Source organism: Urocitellus parryii, chromosome 9, assembly GCF_045843805.1.
Source record: "Urocitellus parryii isolate mUroPar1 chromosome 9, mUroPar1.hap1, whole genome shotgun sequence".
NCBI lineage: Eukaryota > Metazoa > Chordata > Mammalia > Rodentia > Sciuridae > Urocitellus > Urocitellus parryii.
In genome coordinates this window covers 61,824,859-61,844,412 of record NC_135539.1, presented here as the reverse complement: position 1 = coordinate 61,844,412, position 19,554 = coordinate 61,824,859, and the positions used below count along the sequence as shown (strand labels likewise).

At 40.5% G+C, this 19,554-nt stretch overlaps 1 protein-coding gene across 2 annotated transcripts in view; it reads right to left on the bottom strand.

Annotated features, from left to right (window-relative positions):
* Positions 1-19,193, bottom strand: part of Plxdc2 (plexin domain containing 2) — a 431,497-nt gene extending 412,304 nt beyond the window's left edge. The window contains exons 1-2 of one of the 2 annotated variants that reach the window (XM_077802504.1): positions 19,080-19,193; positions 17,968-18,739 (exon numbers count right to left, since the gene is read on the bottom strand). In XM_077802504.1, the coding sequence (XP_077658630.1) occupies positions 17,968-18,079 (112 nt within the window). In that variant the 5' untranslated portion in view covers positions 18,080-18,739; positions 19,080-19,193. Of the gene's footprint in view, positions 1-17,967; positions 18,949-19,079 lie in introns of those variants that run through there. The other variant, XM_026402387.2, reaches the window with a different exon arrangement.
* Between the last annotated feature and the right edge of the window lie 361 nt (positions 19,194-19,554).

The window sequence follows — 19,554 nt, the reverse complement described above, 5'->3', positions numbered from 1 at the left end:
AGCCTGGAATGTCTTGCCTGGTAGCATTTTACAGATGATAATAATCAGGCCTTTCATCCCTCAAACAATTTTATAAAACAACTATTGATTAAAACTCCAGCTCACTTAGATGGAATTATTGAGAGAAAATAAATAATGCTTCTTTTGTAAGAGTTTACAACTTCTTAGTGAGAAAAGAGTTCCAGAGTCTTTATAAAAGAATACTTAGGACTTTACTTCCTTGATTCCTTAAATAAAAAAAAAAATTCTTATTTCACCGATATTTGCTGGGTACCTACTATTTCATTCACCATAAAAATGTATCTTCGAGGGCTGGGGATGTGGCTCAAGCGGTAGTGAGCTCACCTGGCATGCATGCGGCCCAGGTTCGATCCTCAGCACCACATACAAACAAAGATGAATAAATATTAAAAAATTCTCTCTCTCTCTCTTTCTCTCTCTCTCTTTAAAAAAATGTATCTTCACAAAAGCCATAAAATAAAGTAAGAAAAAATAAAATAAAAAAATTAATTATGATGATCAAAAAACATCCTTCTTTCCTTAGCTTATTATTCGAATTCCTGACCTTCATACTGTTTAAAAAGAACAAAAGTCATTATTGCATTTCTTTAAAAGTATAATGTGTGGCTTTAAAACAAAATGTCCAAAGCTAAACAAATGATCTGAAACACCTTTTATCCAATGCAGCTATAACTTCTTGATCATGCTACAACCGTTTTGTAGTCCACATTTAACTAATAAAATAAATGGAACTTATTCATTTTTCCTGCTGCTACTTCTTAAGATGAGATTCTCTTTCCAACAAACTTTATTTTATCTGAGCGATTTCATGGATTTAACGACATCAGGTTACATAAAATGTGATATCATCTAAATCTTAATTAAATTTTTATTAGATGTCACAGCAATTTTCTTAAACGTGATTAAAAAAAAAAAACAACTGTGACCCTTTTTGTAGAGACTGCCACCCTAGTGTGCTCTCTTTAGCACGGCTGCTTTTCTAGGGTGCCCTTATAAGGACTGACTACTTCCCCCATGCCTACAGAGAGCTCAAATCTTCCCCTCTAGCAAAACCCTTCCCTCCCCTCTATTCCACTCTCCCCACTGTCTCTTACCATTTCTTTTCTAGCAATGTGTGTGTGTGTGTGTGTGTGTGTGTGTGTGTGTATATATATATACATATATATATATATATATATTTTAAGATTATAGTGTTCTCCTTGTCACTGTTTCCTCCTCACAAACCTACCACACTCTGGCACCAGTGGCCCTGATTCTTCCACCAAAACCACTCTTACTAAAATTCCCAGATGACCTCATCCTTGCCAAATTCTAACTACTTTTTTTTTTCCCCCTGCCCTAGTAATTCTATTTTTCCTCCTACCAATCTGCCTCCTTCTCCAGGTCACTATTCCTCCTTTTTTCCTCCTGGGTTCTTCCTTAGATCAGCCTTCTCAGATCATCTCTCTAGGATAGGATCTCGACCCTCTGCTCGTCTCTATTCCTGCTCCCTGGTTAGTTTCCATCACCACTTGTATTGATAATTTGCAAACTGAGTTTGGAGACTTCCCTGCTAAATCCAGATGTGGGAGAGTTTGCATCTCTGCTGGGATGTCCCACAAGATCCTTGGTACTCAACAAGTCTCATTTTGGAGAAGAGAGGGACTTTGGAGTTTCCTGAAACCCTCAGAATTTCTCCTCTTATTTGAAGCCTTCACCTAGTTCTTCCATATAAATCCAGTAGAATGTGATTTGGTCTGCCTCCAGCCCTGCCCCTTCCTTCTGCTGTCCACACGAAGGACAGAGACCCATGTGAGTTTGTCACACAGCTCACAAGCCTCCACTGGCCACCCATCACCTTCAGGAGAGAGATCAACCTTCAGCTGCGTATATAATGCCCTTCCAAGTCCTCCACCTGACTCTCCTCAAATGCAATTCCTCAAATACAATTCCCCAAAGATCCGGTAGTTTCCTGCTCCCAGGCTGTTCTGTTTGAGTTCCTTTCCACCATTTTTACCCACCAACTCGCATACAGAGTTTAAAGCCAGACTCAGGCACCACCCCTAGGAAGGCTTCCCTGACTGTCTCTGTTAACCCCATATTCCCATTGTGCTGATCCTATGTTCATGTGGTTCTCCCTCTCTCAACACACACACACACACACACACACACACACACACACACACACACCACACAGCATTGTCTTAGAATTGACTCTTTTACTGTCCTGTTTTCAGTTCTTCACTGTAACCCCTACTTCACAATGACTACATTTTTTAACTTTTTACACATGATATTTGGCATATAGGATACATCTGGCAAATGTGTGTCGAGTGACTAACTCTTCTGAGAACTGAACTTCACCATCCCTAGCCACACCATGGCATATTCAGTTTAATTCATACTCTTACATATTGAGCCAATTTCTTCCCTCTTATAGGCTCATCCAATTGGAAGATGTAAATATTCTGAAAATTCAAACGTCTGATAATATTCACAAATAATGTCTCAGCCCATGTGTATTAAAATAGCATCAGAGGTGGTAGGCGCAGATGGAGTCCAAACAGTGTTTTGATTTGGTTCTTTTTTGAGCCCACCCACCTTTCACTTGACCAGTTTTCTCCCAGTCCCCTTTTGGTGTCCCTGTTCCTCTGCCTCTATTAATCCTCGCTCCTACACACACACACACACACACACACACACACACTCTACAGGCACATACAGACCCACATATTCTCTTCCTGACTTCTTGCAATTCTTGATCAAACCCAAGAATTCTGTTAAGAATTTCCTTTCCCAGTCTGTCTAAACCAGGACACCATACCTGTCTTTACCACCCCTGTTCCTCCATAGGTTTCAAATAGAAAGGATATGGGTGACCACTGCTACTCCTGTCACATTTAGATTTTCCATGGTCCTTTCCTAAACCTATATAAATGGCCCTTTAAAGTTGAAGGCTATTGGCTGACACATCAGTGTAGGCAATATTTGTATAGGAACAAAGATTGTCCCATCACTCCAAATGACACCATGAATGCACCTATCTCTGCTTCCTTACCTCGACCTAAACATGAAAGCTCTCTGGGAAAAAAAAAATGCAAAATATGAAATGCACAGGAAACTGGATCTTTAAAGATTTAGACTCAGTTTTATTTTTGACATTTCTTATCTTCCATCCCTGAATGAAATCTTAGGACCACTGACATATTCTTCTACATATATTGCTTTTTTTTTTTTTTTAGATAAACTCACCAAGTTGGAAGTAGCATTTAGAATTTCTTTATCAACAGAGTAACAGCATTCAAAAAAAAATTCTCTTGCTGCCCGAGGGAGTCCTGTCCTCCCAAAGCATTGTATGTATCCCCAGAAGCGTAAATAAATGAGGTCAAAATATGGGTTTCTTGCCTCACAGATGACACAGCAGAATTTAGTATTGTGTCCTTAGTCCCTGCCAAGAAAAGGAAACTTTCTGGGAGCCTCATCTCATTTTACACAACATGAAGTTGTTAAAAATTAAGTTCCTGAGTGTTCTTTCAGTGCTTGGTTTATTGGAATAATGTTCTTCAAATCCACATCTTGCCCTAGGCTCTTACTGGGTGAGGGGGAGGACTGGGAAGGAATGGGAAAAATGCTTTGCATTCCAACAGGCAGTCACACAAGTCAGAGCCTGCTGATGGTGCAGTGAGCACCTTCAGAGAGCACTTGGCAATCAGCTGCTCTGATCCACTGGCTTGAGGTAGTCCTGACTTTCCCAGGGAACCACTGCACATGATTATCACTAATTCTAAGGTGATATGGTTTTACCTCTGTCACTCTGAAAAGTGGAGACATTAATTATTCATATTTAATAGTTAATAATTAAAGCTCAGCATTCTCAGGGACACTCCATGCCTTGACCTGCCCTGGGCTCTGGGATACAGTCTTCCTCAACATACCATTTCCACCTTCCTCATGTTTCTTATCCAACCCCTCAGAGAATGAGAATATTCCAGAGTAGTTATTATTAATACACAAATAGGTTATTTTATTCCCATATTACAGATGAAGAAATGGAGGTCCAGGGTATTCATATTTTTGCCCAAGTTCACAAAGTAAGTATATGGCAGAGCCAACATACTGGCCAAGCCTACCTGGCCTCAAAAGCACCCTGCTAGCAATCGGAAGACAACAGAATGCTGTTCTCACTAAGAGCCTTTCCTACCATGCATGCCCTGCAGGACTTCGCCCCTGGCCCTGTCACTCCCACATTCCCATGGTACTGGTTTGTCCTTTGCACTAGACTCCTGCTGCTGTATTTTCTTTGTACTATGTTTTTTCTATGGACATGCTCATGATGTTTGAAGACCACATTCCTTAAATATAAAACTATGTTGTTTTTTTTTTTAATCTCACACACCAAGTTATAAAATTAAACTGACCTAATAGAGACATCTTCCAATTGGGGGGGGGGGGTGTATAGCTCAGTTGGTAGAGTGTTTGCCCAGCATGCACAAGGCCCTGGGTTCAATCCCTAACACCACCACCACCACCCCTCAAAAAAAAAAGAAAGAAAGAAAAAAGAAATATCTTCTAACTTTCCAACTGAAGTTGTCCTGGTGGAGGAGATGGTTAAAAAATATGAAAATCAGGTAAACTGAACTTTATGAAGAATTCCCATCATATCATGAATATGTCATATTCTGAGTGTATATCTCATGTAGATGTGTAACATATGCAGTCTTCAACCTATTATTAAAGAAGGCAAGATATGTAAAGATGACTAGGTTTCTAGGGTAGTCAGCTTTCTGTCACTGTGACAAACACCTGAGATGATGAACTTATAAAGAGAAAAGGTTTATTTTGTCTCTTGGTTTTAAAGAGTTGTAATCCATGACTGTGCAGACCTATTGTTTTTAGGTTTCTGGCGGGGATAGGGAGGCTAGATGGAAATGTCAGGGGATACATGACAAAGCAAAATTGCTTAGCTCATAGCCTCATGGCAAAAGAAGAAGAAGGGGATAAATTTCCATTATGCCCTTTGGGGGCATGAGAACTAGAGACCTCCTACTAATCCCCACCATCTCCCAATAACACTATCCTAGCAAATAAGCTAATGTTAGTCAGTTTTTCATTGCTGTGAAAAAATACCTGACAAAAACAACTTAAAGGAGAAAAGATTGATTCATGATTTTCAGAAATTTTAATCCACATTTGGATGTGTTTTCCACACTTGGCAATCTCCATTGTTTCAGGCCTCCAGTGATGCAGAGCATCATGGTGAAAAATGTATGACAGAGCAAAGCTGTCAGCTCATGGCAGCCAGAAAGGAGAGAGAGGGAGAGGGAGGGGGAGGGAAAGGGGAGGGGGAGGGAAAATATAAAAAAGTAGCTGGAGACAAGATATACCCTTCCAGGACACATACCCCATGGTCTGCTTCCTCCAACTAAATCCCACATCCTGCAATTTCCACCACCTTCCAAAAATACTGTTAAATTATTAATACATCAATGCATTAACCCATCAACAAGGTTGCAGTCCTTATGATGCAAACACTTCTCAAAAGTCCCACCTGGGAACATTGCTGCACTGGTGACCAAGCCTTCAACACACAAGCCTTTGAAGAACATTGTAGGTCCAAAACTGTAACAAACCCTTTTATATATGATCCTTTGAGGGACACTTATAATCCAAACTGCAGCACTTTCTGATTAACATTCAACAACCTGTTTTACTTCTAATAAGTGCATCAACTTATTCCTCCACCCAGGTTTTAAAATTCTTGAATACTTTTGAATGCATGAATGAATAGAGGGAGGTGTCCACACTTATTAGAAGTAAAATAGAACTTCATGGGCCCATCCATATGCAATAAGCATGTGAGCAATCTTAAAACCAAGACCTATTATGTGCTAGGTGCTGTACTTGAAGTTCAGTTATTCAATTTTTCTAAAAAAGTCATAATCATCTAGAAAATGCCAATAAACGACAGTATTAAATGAATAAAATTAATAAGAACCGGCTCTGGAACAGCTATTATCAGCTTGATGGCTTTTTTTGCCTATTACTTCTGGGTAGAGATAAGGGACTAACAAAAGCTACAATGGGTCCTTCATGAGAAAGTTCAAACTTTCTTTTTCCCTGTGTTCTGATGCTTGGAATGCTTATACCCGCAGGTAAAATAAAATGATAGAAACTGCAGGATAAAATGAAGGAAGATACCAAATTAGGAACAAAACTTTTGACAGAGAAAACTCCAGGAAGAGAATGTAATAAGTAAAAATGAGAAGTGGGGGAAGATTTTACTCAAGAAAATCAACAGAGAAAAATCTGCTACAGTCACAGCTTCTGATAAAAATGAAGAAAGACACCAAATTAGAAACAAAGATTTCATCAGATAAGATTCCGATAAGACTCGGGGAAGAGAATGTAATACGTAAAAATGAGGTGTGGGGGAGATATTTTACTCAAGAAAACCACCAGGGAAAATTCTGTTTCTGATTCATCTGATGAATGTCACCTGATGTCTGTGACTTGAATTATTTTGATGGTCACTGTGATTATAAGCTACCAAATGAATGTATGCAGGAAATTCATTTAATAAATATTTATTATCTTCCCATAAAGAAGCGCTACAAAAAGTGCCAAGGAAAAGACCCCCAAAAAAGGAATAAAACAAACTTGATTCTATGCTCAAAGAACTCATACCTTAGTGAAGGGGAAAGTCTTCAATCAATTAACTATATAAATAGCAACATGAAAACATTGATGTGTTTTCCAAGATTCTTTAAGTGCTAACAAATCCCAACTCCAAACTGGAATTTTCTGATTTTTTTCTATTGGGAAATTCAAGATGGCCCATGGATGGATACAGACTTGTGTTTTCCCAATGCAGTAACCCTCTGGAGTAGAAAGGAAACAGACCTTCTCTCTTCCAGAATAGATATGAAACATGAAGGGGAGAACTAGTTGATCTAAGGTTCAAGCCAAAGAGGTGTGATAAATGTCCACCTTTGCTACACATGCTGAACTTCCTGGGGACATATGACACTAGGATCAGAGGCCTAGAAAAATGGCACAGTCAGCAGGAAGGCACTGTTGAGCCATGGAAAGTGCTACAAGCAGAAGAAAAGGGAAAAGATACCCAGCAGATGAAAATATCCAATGTTGTAACCCCAGCAGCTCAGGAGGCTGAGGCAGGAGGATCGTGAGTTCAAAGCCAGTCTCAGCAACAGTGAGGTGCTAAGCAACTCAGTGAGACCCTGTCTCTAAATGAAGTACAAAATAGGGCTGGGGATGTGGCTCAGTGGTTGAGTGCCCCAAGTTCAATCCCCATTACAAAAAAAAAAAAAAATATATATATATATATATATATATGTGTGTGTGTGTGTTGTATGTATGTATACACACACACACACACATACATATGTATCTCCAATGTTCACACCATATGATGAGTGTGGAAGAGAGGAAGAACTGTGAAGAATATTCCAAGAGAACTATTAAAGACATGGGTGACAGAAATACACTCTGGTACACTCTGGGACTAACAAAAACAAATGGTTGAGCATGTGCAGGTTGCTGACCCAAACTGATGCCAATGTGAGCAAGTGAGTCACATTTAAGGCCTTTAAAGTTAGCTCACATCACTGAGCACAGTATGAAGAGATCTTTTAGTCTCCTTCATTGAAAAAAAAAGTTTAAAAGGCTGCTTAAGAATCTATATCTGAAAATCTCTTACATAGCTCATCCCAGGGAATATTTCCCAGTTTTTGTCTTTCACTTTGAGATACCTGGAAAGCCAGTTAAACAAATGTCATGGCTCTATCTCTGATTTCTATTGTATTCATTGTTTATCTGCCTATCCTTTCTAACTGTGAAATCTGTCCACGGAAGAAAATTAACTAATTTTAATGTTTTATCAGATAGTTCAAGTTGCTGGGTTATAAATCATTACAGAAGATTAAAATCTTGTCCTTTTATGGCCTTTGAAAATGTTATTCAAATTTACAAAGCTCAGAAATTTAAAACTACTTTCGATAAGACTGGTTAAAGCGTCCTTTTTTTCCTGTTCTTCCTGGTCTATTACATGACTGCTTCACTCCTGAGCCATCTTTTATAAATGAATTCTCAGTTCTTCAAAAATACAGGACAATACCCCTCACCCTGTAGTCACACCATCTCTGGCTTTTCAATCCATCTTTGTTATTAATATTTAAACCCAGAGCATCATGTTACAGAAGTTATGATGTAGAAAATTGTTTAAGAAATATGCAAAAAGAAGACAAAAATAAAGCTCTTTGCTCAAGTGATAAATCTGGGTAAATGAGCCACCATCATGTCAGAGGAACTCCAACCAGAGTCTCTCATTCAACAGATTTCTCAGAGAAGGCTTCCTGTGCTTGAAGACAGTGATGCAATGGGAGTAAGTCCCGGATGGTTTCCAATTTCTGGCAGTTCGCAATCAAGTGTAGGCACAAATAATGGCACAGCTGATGACCTGTGATATAAGGAAGGTGTTTGGAATACACTGTGGTGAGGCAGCCATCTTGGATTTAGTGCTGGGACAGAAGCACTTATAAGTTTCACTACACAATGAATTAAGTCTAAGCAGAAACCTGAAGTACAAGTAGCCAAAAAGAGTATGTAAGGTTCCCTCCAAGAAGATATCACTGAATGTGCAGAATTGCGGAGAAGAGACTGTGTGGGAAGCTTGGGGAAGAGGAGGAAGTGGCAAATTTGAACCTAGATAGAATCAACCAGCATCAGATTATCAAAGGCCTTAACCTTTTAACATGAGGGCCACAGGAACACAGGAAAGTCTTTTCAACAGAGAAGGACTTAGCCAGATGTGCATTTTCGAAAGGTCTTTGGGGCTCTGGAATGAACACGGGATTCTAGCAGGACACTTTTAGAAGCAAAATGGGAAATGGTTGAAGTAAACCAGGCCAGAAAGGATGGTAGGTGGTTGGAGCAAAAAAAAAAAAAAAAAAAAAAAAAAAAAAAATGGCTGTGAGGTTGAAGAAAAGCTGAAAATCCAACAGAAGTCAAATACCAGTGCCTGGGTTAAAAGAAAAAAAAAATCAGCTTCTTATTGGCTGTGCCTCTTTGACAAACGTCTCTGCTAAAAACAACTTGACAAAACCGAGATTGCACAAATCTGGCTTCCTGTGTGGAGCTGTTTTGCAATAGCCAGACAATGAGACTATCAGCTGCAGAATGACTTTGAATCATGCTTGTTTTTAAAAATATCTGAAATGAACAACAGATGTTTAAAAGATAATGAAGGCTAAACAACCAAGACATAAAACAGGCTGCCCATCTTGTCCATTTACTCCTGATTGGAAAACACTCAGATCAGTACTCAGGAGTTCAGAGCAATAGTCATTCATAAGCTGCAGATACGAAGGTGAAGTTTGAACCTCTAATTGTAGATGCCGGCTTTCTAAACAAGATCAGAAATTCTATCACCTTTAGAATGGAACAATTTGGGAAGGACACTCTCAATATAAACCTCCCGTGGGATCAAAATTAATTAGCTAATGAGAAAACATGAAGGAGAACCCTATGTCCAGGATGTTTTTGATGTGCTCACCAGAGCTGTCTCTTAAGATGTAGCAAACTTTTGGTGGCAGTTTTGCTTTTGGTCAAGAGATGGGCTGGTACAAAGGACACTAAAAGTGTCATCATCTTGACGTGTTGTTTGCCTGGAGCTCACCCCTCCTTTGCCATAGTTCTAAGAAATTAGGAAATGAACATTCTGTCCCTTGTTGACTTGTTCATTTCAATTAACCCATCTTTGTCCCTGTGTTCCTAAAAACAATTAGGAGTATGGTGAGTCTGATGATATGATCAGGAAACAGCACTAGCCCTCAAGCCGGGCACATCCTTTCAACTGAAAAAGGTCACTGTCAAATAGTCACAGCTAACAATTTGTCACTGCGGTACTCATTCTGACTATTAGATATCATAGAAAAGAAACTGGATCATCACGCAGTTATTTAGAGCTTGGATTCTTTTCAAAATACCCCAAAGATGTCATATCATTTCAATCAAAATTCCAGAAGAGTTATTTAGCAAAATCTGAAAAGTTTATTCTAAATGGATATGGAAACGCAAAGAGCCCATGAGAATACTGAAGACTTCTGAAGATCAAGAACAGGAAGAACAGGTTTGTCCCATCAGACACAAAGACTTGTTCTAAAACTATAGTAATTAAGAATGTGTGATATCAGTACAGGGGTAATTATGGGTTTCCTCCCTTTATCTTTGAAGTATGTTATCTTAGCAGGGCTTAACCCAGGAATTATCTTTTATAGTAGAACTTTCACAAGCCCAGTAATCCATGAATGCTAGCTCTAAATGCATATGAACAGAAGAGAGAAGCACAGGACATAGAGACCAGCCTCCACAGGAGCACTAAGCACCCACTGATGAAAGACCACATATCTGCTGTGGGAGGAGTAGGACTGACAAGAATATGCAATTGTCAAACACAAAACAGAGTGTAAATTATTATCCAGCTCAGTCTCAACCCAAGTAGTTTCACAACATATCCATTTAACCTTGCCATATTAACAAATATGACCACAGTATTTTGATACAGGAAATATGCTCCTCATAATTCATGGAAAGTAAAAGTCTTTCATAAAATTCACTTAATTTGAATGAAATAAATAATTTTTGAAAATAACATTTTACAACTTAAAACCAAAAGAGCTATGATATACATTATGCCAGACATACACTATTCTGTGATATTAAACTAGCACATGAAAGAAAAAGGTTGAGCACCATCTTTGGAATATAGTAAGAAAGCTTTCAAGCTACAATGTGAAATGGAATTTTTTAACCTTAGAAGCCAAGTCAACTTTATTTATCACACAGGGCACCAGAGTTTTCTGAAATGTGTTTAAGTACACTTTAAGACTTTCTTGTATAAAAAAAAAAGAAAGAAAAACTCATATGACTAAATGACTCTCTATTTCTACACCCCAAAAGAAATAAAGAGCAAAATGCAAAGACACCTGAATAAATGTTTCAGTTAAACTTTTGATTCTTGGAATTACCAAATTAAATGGTCAAATTATTTTAAAAAAAAATCAAAGATGTGTGTTCTCAAGAAGTACAAAGATAGTAAATGGTCAAAACTAAAATACTATATTACTGCTTCAAGAAGATATAATTCTTAAAAGAATAAATACATGTACACCTTAGTTAATCTTAAACATAAAACTATGGACTAGCAAAATAATTAAGGTTCTTTTTATTTTTAATCAAAAGTTCAAGGACATTCTGGAGGCTGAAGCAGGAGGATCGTGAGTTCAAACTCAGTCTCAACAACAGTGAGGCGCTAAGCAATTCAGTGAGATGAGTTGTCTCTAAATGAAATAGGGCTCCATAGTCAAGTGCCCCTGAGTTCAATCCCCAGTACCAAAAAAAAAAAAAAAAGTTCAAGGAAGGAGTCTATTAAATAGCAGGAAGCTGTATGCAATAAGATCATAATGCTATATAACAAAAATCACTTCTCAAACACATGAAATATAAACATTTTGCAATGTAAATTTTCTTCATGTAATTGGTATGTAGACCTTTCTCCGCGTATTGGAGGAGAGAAACAGCAAAGGAGAAGAGGCAGGGAAAACTTAAAGAAGTCAGATAAAATAATGGACCTGTGCCAGACTATGCTGCAGGAAGGTCAGGGACAAACAAATGATCAAAAGTACACCAAATAACGAGGTTCACTGGGTTGGTGGCAGCTTCCATCTTGGAGAGAATGAAGCCAATATGAGAATAGATTCAATAAGAACTATTCCTAAAGCACATCTAAGAGATTATCTCACATCTTTAAAGTCATTGTTGTTTGTGAAATACATGTTTTAAAAATGATAAAAAGTCTTCCTGTCTTACTTACCTTTGATGGAAATAAACATTTTTTTGGATGGTCATATAATGGTTTCTCAGATAAGAGTGTTGGGAACTACAACAAACAAAACATCAGAGGAACCCATCACAACTATCCAAGAAACATCAGTGCATGTTGAAAGCTCTGCATTCCAACTGAACCAGATAATGCATTATCCTAATCTAAGTTAACCAGGGTGTACTTATCAAGAATCACTCTTTAAAAAAGCATTGCTATCCTTCATTAGAAATTGCCTGTCACTCAGTACTTCAACAAATTCATAGAAAGTAGACTGTTAAAAGTTCATGTTTAGATGCAGTTTATCTACAAAGCAAATTCTTAATTATTCTCTCTATGCTCAAGGTCTTAACGATGCACACCTTGCCTATGGAATGAGACCTCAATCATTGTGGATTCTAGGGAAACTTTTCAATTAATGTGTGAACAGCAATGGGTGTCGAGGAGCTAAGTGACAAGATTCCAGGAAAATAGACTGGAGGCAGTCTGCACCACTCTTGTCCTTTGTGATCCTCTCCTGACAGAATCTCAGGCCACTCTCCTTGGCTACAGAAGCAGTTAACTGTAAGAACAGCCTTTTTTAATTTAGAGGCTAAGGGAGTGCTACCAGTGCTCAGGTCTGGTTGTATGGCCTCTGGAGGGAGGCATTAAAATCTGTATTCCAAGTAAGGTCACACTGTGTCTGATCCCATGTTCAGACCTGAAGTCTTTAACAGGCTGTGCTAATTCCAAACAGGCCTTTAACAAGGCCTCTAATTCTGTTTAAATAGACACATCTTACCATCATTCCATATATTACCACCTTTTTAGTTAAAGAAAAATAAAAATAAACCAAAGGACAGATATGAACCAAGTTCATGAGTCATAAACAAAGCTTGTTTATAACTTTTTGGTTTTTTCTCAGCTAGGACTCTGTTGGTTTGACCAGTCAACATATGACACAATAAGCCCTGAGAGACCTGTTTAATAAAAGCATTGTTACTTAGTCTGTCACTCTGTAGAAACTTCCTTTGTTAACAGAATCATTGTGTAGAGGACAGTGAGAGAAGACATCCATGTGAAACCCAGTGAAGATGCTCTACAGATACAAACACTTTTGGAGAAAAAAAATTATATTCTCTGAATGAAGACCAAGGACTGGAATTCAGAAGATTGAGGAAGCTTAAAAGCAACTTATTAATCTAAAACTGTATGTTTTGTGGTGATTGGATTTTATTTATTTACATCTACCAAACGAGTATAGGGTTTTAAGTGAGAAAAGATATGTCTTAATCCATTTTCTGTTGCTATAATAGCATACCTGAGACTGACTAACTGATGAAGTAAAGAAGTTTTTTTAGCTCACAGTTCTGGGAGAGGAAAGTCCAAAAGCATGGTGCCAGCATCTGCTCACTTCTTTCTCATGCTGCATCATAACACAGTGAAAAAGCCAAAGGGAGAGCCAAAGGAGAAAATACTAGGCCTGGCCTTGCTTGAGAACCAGGTGCTCTCACAGAACTAATCCAGTCCCAGGAGAACGACATCAATCTTTCTTATAATCCAATCACCTCTTAAAGACTCCACAGTTCTCAACACTGTAACAATGCTGAACAAACTTCAACTAGAGTTTTGAAGCAGAAAAACCATACCAAAACCACAGGCCAGGAAGATAAGAGGAAGACAGGAGCAAGCTAGGACTCAAACTCTGAGCCGCAAGGTTCGAATACTTGTCCAAAATGGGCCACGAATTGGGTTCTGAGCTTTCAAGAAACCAAATTTTCAAGGGTAACCAATCACAGTGTCGAGAAGATATAAATGAATCAGTTCAAATAAGGAACGGTGACTGTTATTGAAACACAAGACCTCTCTCCCCATCTATGCTCTTATTTTCTATGGCAGATTAGAGAGCAGATATTGTTTTCTCATGTCCCCTCCAACAGCTACCAAAATGAGATTTGTGGGATTGAATCCAGGGCTAAGTAAAAGCCCTATCACTTAACCACACTCCCAGCCCTAGACTAAGTTTGTAAAGCTTTGCTTGGTATTAATGGCATAAGATCTAAGCACAGTTCAATTCAAAAGCAATTTCATGAAGAACACTGATTAAATAGCTTTCACCTCTACTAAAAACTAGAAGCGTACCACCACTATATATATGTGTATATCTATATGTAAAGAAACAGATACTATATCTTAAGATATTAAATTAAGAACATGAATGAACACTTAGCCAGAAACCAACAGTATAGGAGAAGAGTGAAATGAACTTTTTGAAATTCCTACCTACTAATAATAGGTAAAAGGCAAAAATCTACTCACCAAAAGCATTAGGACAGTTTGGTACATCCCTAGATCCTGTGCTCTGGTTTGTAAACTACTATTCAATAAGCTAGACTCTATACTCATTTTTATGAATGGAAAAATTATAGGGTGAAGATTTTTTTCAAAAGTACCCCAAAGTGGCATTTAAGGCAATAATCCAGCTTGAACTATAGGTCTATTCAGTTCCATTCAGTTCCACAACTATTTATTGCATGCCTAAGCCTACATGGTAGATGCCTCAGCAGCTTCAGAAATGAATGACAATAGACCCTGACCTCAAGAATGTGAGGTCTGGTCTAATAGAATATATGAAAGAGATGCAGAATTGGAAAGAAAAGAAAACCCTGCACTATCAAAGTGCATCACCAGAGTTCCTTAAAGTGGCTCAAAGAAGGCACTAGACAACAGTGCTTTTGTGGAGGGCGTCACTTGAGATAAGCCTATAAGAAAAAGAAGATGGATGTATGGATGGATGGATGGACGGACAGAGATGGAATCAGAGACAGAAGAACAAAAGCAATGGTAAGAAGGTAGGAAGGAACACATGGTACACACTTCAACATTTGGTGAGAATGCTAAAGCACATGCAGAAAGATATGTAGGGAAGTGGCTGTGGCCATATGGTCATGGCCTTGAAAGGGGGGGGAGGCAGTTTAACAGTTTCAACACTTTAGATCTCATGAGTATAGTTGCTGATCAATTCATTCCTCGTAAAAACCATACTGGTTTTGGAATAGGAACTGTTCGAAACATATAAATATCTTCTATTGCTAAGTGTTATTCAAATACATTCTCTCTGATAAAAGTCTAACTCTGAAGATCAAACTTAACAAATGGGCAAATTACTGATTTTAATAGTTAAACCTCCATGAAGATGTCCATGAATGAAAATTTTATCTCTGATGTAAATGTTCTAGTCATATTTATGCTTCAATTCAAACTTACCCAAAGTTAGGCTACAATTTGTATTATTTTCTAAAGCAAAATGGTCCTATATTTCATATTTTAATTATTTTTTGTATGCAGCAACAAGTCGTTGATAGGGAAAATAATTAACCTTTCAAATGTCCAATAGTCTGAATCAGGTTAATTTCATAGAATTATTCACTTGAATTAACCCTTCCTGTGTCATTTGCTCTAGGTATATCTGCAAACAGAAACTTTAAACTAGTTATATGTCTAACAGGGGCACTTTCATAGAACACTCCACAAATTCATAATATTTAAAACTAAATTGTTTGATTTTAAGGAAAGCAAAAAAAAAATAATAGAAAATATTCAACCTGTAAAAGAATAGCTAAAATATGTATACAAGATGTGTTAAACATAATCTACTTGCCTCTAGAACAAGGAAACATTAGAGGAAGAATAGAAGAAATTAGCAGTTTCTCTGCCCTCTGGTGGCAATAAAATCTACTGCAACATTTCCAAAAGTAATGCATAATAAAATGTCCCTGTTATGAAATCAGATGTTTTTCCTGTGCCAAAATGTCTGTAATAAAGATCCTGATTACTACATGCCAAATTTCAAGACTGTTGGAGTTTTTCCCTTGGGTTGAACTTTTAGATAGGCTATTTTATGATGGGAACTATAATTTTCCTACTGTTCTACCTTGCTATATTTTATATATTCGGTAGGCTAACCATTTAATTCCAAGATTATTTCATAAAACTCCATGTCGACTGATGTCCAGGAAAGAAACTATTTCAGATTATAATAAAGTCTCAAAACATTACCAAGAAATTTAAAACTACTTTTTTATTCAATCCCAAAAACCTGTAGGTTTCTAAGAGCAGATTTCCTTCAGAATTATTGATTTAGTTTAAAATACTGGTACAATCATGTTGGCAACTTAGGTATTTTATGTACACCAGAGCTAAAGCTTTTAAATGCTTGCCCAGTTTAAGAGTAGAGCGAATTTCATCCTCAGTTTAAGAACTTGGAATAGCAAATTTAGTGTGTGTGTGTGTGTGTGTGTGTGTGTTTTCTATTCTCAAAATTATTAATTTCCGAAAGTTCAGGAAAATATAAATATTTGCTGACTTTTCTTTTATTCTTGTACTGTAAATGCATAATTTACTCCTGGTGCCAAAGAAGTTTTTAAATAAAAAATTTGTAATGCATTTTGGCACTCACACCTCTCTTAACCTCCTTTGTAAAATTTCTTTCTTGAGCTACTTATTTATTCCATGAATATGCCAATGAAAATTACTGTTGCACCTTTGTTACAAATATGTCCTTTCCTGGAGAGGGAAAAGTATTATTATTTTTTTCAACCAATGAAATGTACCAGAGAAATAAACAGAAGATATGGTCTACTGATATAAATTATTCATAGTCAAGAACGACTCATGTCCATTAGATCAGAACAAATCAAGAGCCAGGAAATTTTGCATTTTTTTCTCAGATCTATAGGTGTGGTCAACCCATTTCCCCCACCTCTGAAGGACCCCCCTAACATATACTTCCCTCCAATCATAAATAAGAACACAGATAAAGTATTTGTGCTTTCTCTATAAAAATCCATATCAGGGACAGTCCTAGTGTTTGGACTCTTTTCCAGGTTTCAATTTGGTAAAATTTCATTCGAGGATTTCCTTCAAGATTTATTCTCACCTGGAATCCCCAGGTAGTCTCCCTAGCCTTCCATCTATGACTCATGTTTGAGGACTGGAGACACAGACTTACTTTCTGAGGAATCATTTACCATTCTCGCTACCTCAAAATTAAGCACATACACACACAAAGCAAAATAGAATGAAATTGATTATCCTAACCAGAAAGCTCCATTTCTTTTTTTATTTTCCCTCCAAGTGTTCCCCCTACCCCTCATTTCTTCTGGAAGTCTACACAAGTTCACAAATGTCTGTCGAGGTCTCTGTGCCTATTTGTTTTTTCACTTTCTTCTCTGAAGAGCAGAAGTGGGGAGAGGCTACTGTTCGCAGCGGGCAGGGTTCAGGGAAGCAGCCCTGGCTTCTAGCAGTGCCCTGGCCATGGGGGCGCGGTCACGCACCTGGCAGGAACCATCACCAGAGGAGTAGACGCTGGCACTGGGAGGATGCTAAGGCCTGGGCTCCTGGCTGGGACAGTGTCTGGGCAATCAGGGTAACCCCTTGGCTCCCCAGTCACCCTCCAGCATGTTCAGGCCTGTTTGCAAATCGGACAGGGGGAGGACAATGGAGCCAGGAGTTGATCTCCAGAAACTTGCCCACCCCACCTTTCCGTGCTCTCCCCACCTCTGAGCCTGGCAGCACCAACCCCACCCCACTTCCTGCGCCTGCGCAGCCCCAGAGGCCAGAGGTCGGTAGGTAGTGGGTATTGCCTGGGAGAGCAACAAGGAGCTACATAAAATTTTATCCTGCGAATGGGAGATCTGCAATCCCTGGCTGTCACAACATCCCCCAACTACCTCCACCATGCTCTCGCTTAGTATAACTGAGCAACAGGGAAGAAGCAGCCCCAGGTGCCAGCTCCTGGTAGAGGAACCCATCAGAGGTTATCCCGGGGTTCTTTCTGGATTGCTTGGGGGAGACAGTACCACCCCCTATCGCCCAGGTGAAGTAAGCAGGAAGCCTCAAGAAAGCCCACAGCCCCTATCCTTCTTCTCTCGTCGACCTTCTCCCCATTTGGGGAGCTCAAGTTTACCAGAAGAACAACTGCAATAACTTTCCCAAGGGCGGAAAGATGAGGTGGGAGTGGGCTGAGAATGGGGGTGCCGGAGAGGTCTTAAGCTTGCACAAAATCAACAAGCGAAAGCGCATCTTACCATTGATTTGGTTGCCAGCTTCCCCTTCAGCGAACTGGAATCGATCGGTTAAAAAGTGGCAAAGTAACACAACTCCTGCAGCTGCCAGGTCGGCCCGCCGGAACCTCGCCATGCCGTAGCCAAGACCTCTCTCCCCCGCCCCGCCAGTCCTTCCCCAGTGCCCTGGGCTCCTGGGCTCCCCGTGGGGATGGGGGCGATGCTTGCTGAGCGCTGTGGATAGGTCTCCGTAGGATTTGGAGGCCTTTGTAATTTCGATGGGACTTCACAGTCAGGAACCGAAAATAACCAGGGAATGCAAAAGGGAGCGCAGCCCTCTCCGGACCTCTGGGTCTCTGTTGCAACTTGCCACACTCGCAGCTCTCACCGGACTCAGAACAACTGCGGGTTGGAAACGCTGTGGGCAGCCAGAGCTCTCAAACTCTCTGTTCCTCACAGGCAGCGCCACCCGGGTGCCGGCAGACGGTGACTTCCTAGCCCCTGCGATGCGCTCCACTGGATTCAAAACAGATCTAATTCCACAGCCAGCGCGGGTGCCTCCTGCAAAATCCAAGAGAACTGTCGGCTCCGAAGGAACTTTCCCGTCTTGGGATGGCCCCGGTGGGAGGTTTAGGTTTGTGGGAAGGGGGTTACTGTGGGTTGGCGAAACCCCTCCGACAAGTTTTTCTTCTTTTCTTCGCCCAATGCTGGGCGCGCGTCCTTCCTGGCAGCCGGAGGGATGGGCAGCCCCAAAGAGCTGAGCCCTGGGAAGGTTCGGGCTGCTGCAGCCTGAGATCTGAAGCCAGGAGGGGGGGGGGGGGGGAAATGTGTGTGTTTTTTAAAAAGAGGAAGAAGAAAGAAAATGGGGTGGGGGGAGAAGTCAGGCTGAAACCTCGGGAGAGGTTTCCTCCAGGCTGAGGAGGAGGTGGCCCCAAATCCCCGCCGCCCGGGAGTTTGGTGGCGGAGGAGGAGGAGGCGCCGCCACCACCGCGCTCCTGCTCCACACTTCAGGGAGGGAAGGCAGCTCGCAATTTGCCAGATCTGCGGCTGTACCCTCCTCCCTCCTCCCTCCGCCCTCCCCCTCGCTCCTCCAGGCTTCTCCCACCTTCCTCCCCAAACCAGCAGCCAGCATCGACCTGTCCAATGGCTGCACTTTCCTCGGGACTGGCAGAGTCGTCGCCGACAGATTAAGCTGGGGAAGCAAAGCCAGGGGGAGTGAGAGGGCAACTCCAGCCTCGCGTGCCCCGGGCAGCCGGCTCCTGGGAGCACCAGGAGAGGAGCTGAACCGGGAGAGCGAGGAAGGGAGCAGGGGGCTGCATCTCCGCGCTGCTGGGGCGCCATCCGGCACCCGGCTTGCGCCCTCTGCAGTAAGGCCAGCAGCGCCCGCACCCACCTGGCTCCCGGGCCTCCTGGGTACAGAACCGCGGGGTTTGGAGACTGGATCGGACAGACCAGGGCCCCAGTAGGCGCCCGCCTCTGGCGGGGGTCTTCCCGGGCACTCAAGGGTTAATTTCAGCTCTCCCTTCCTGGAGGGTTTGTTGGGCTGTGGTTGGGGTGTGAAGAAAGCAAACCGGAGCCAGTTGGGTTACTGACCCAGAGAGGCCCCTACGG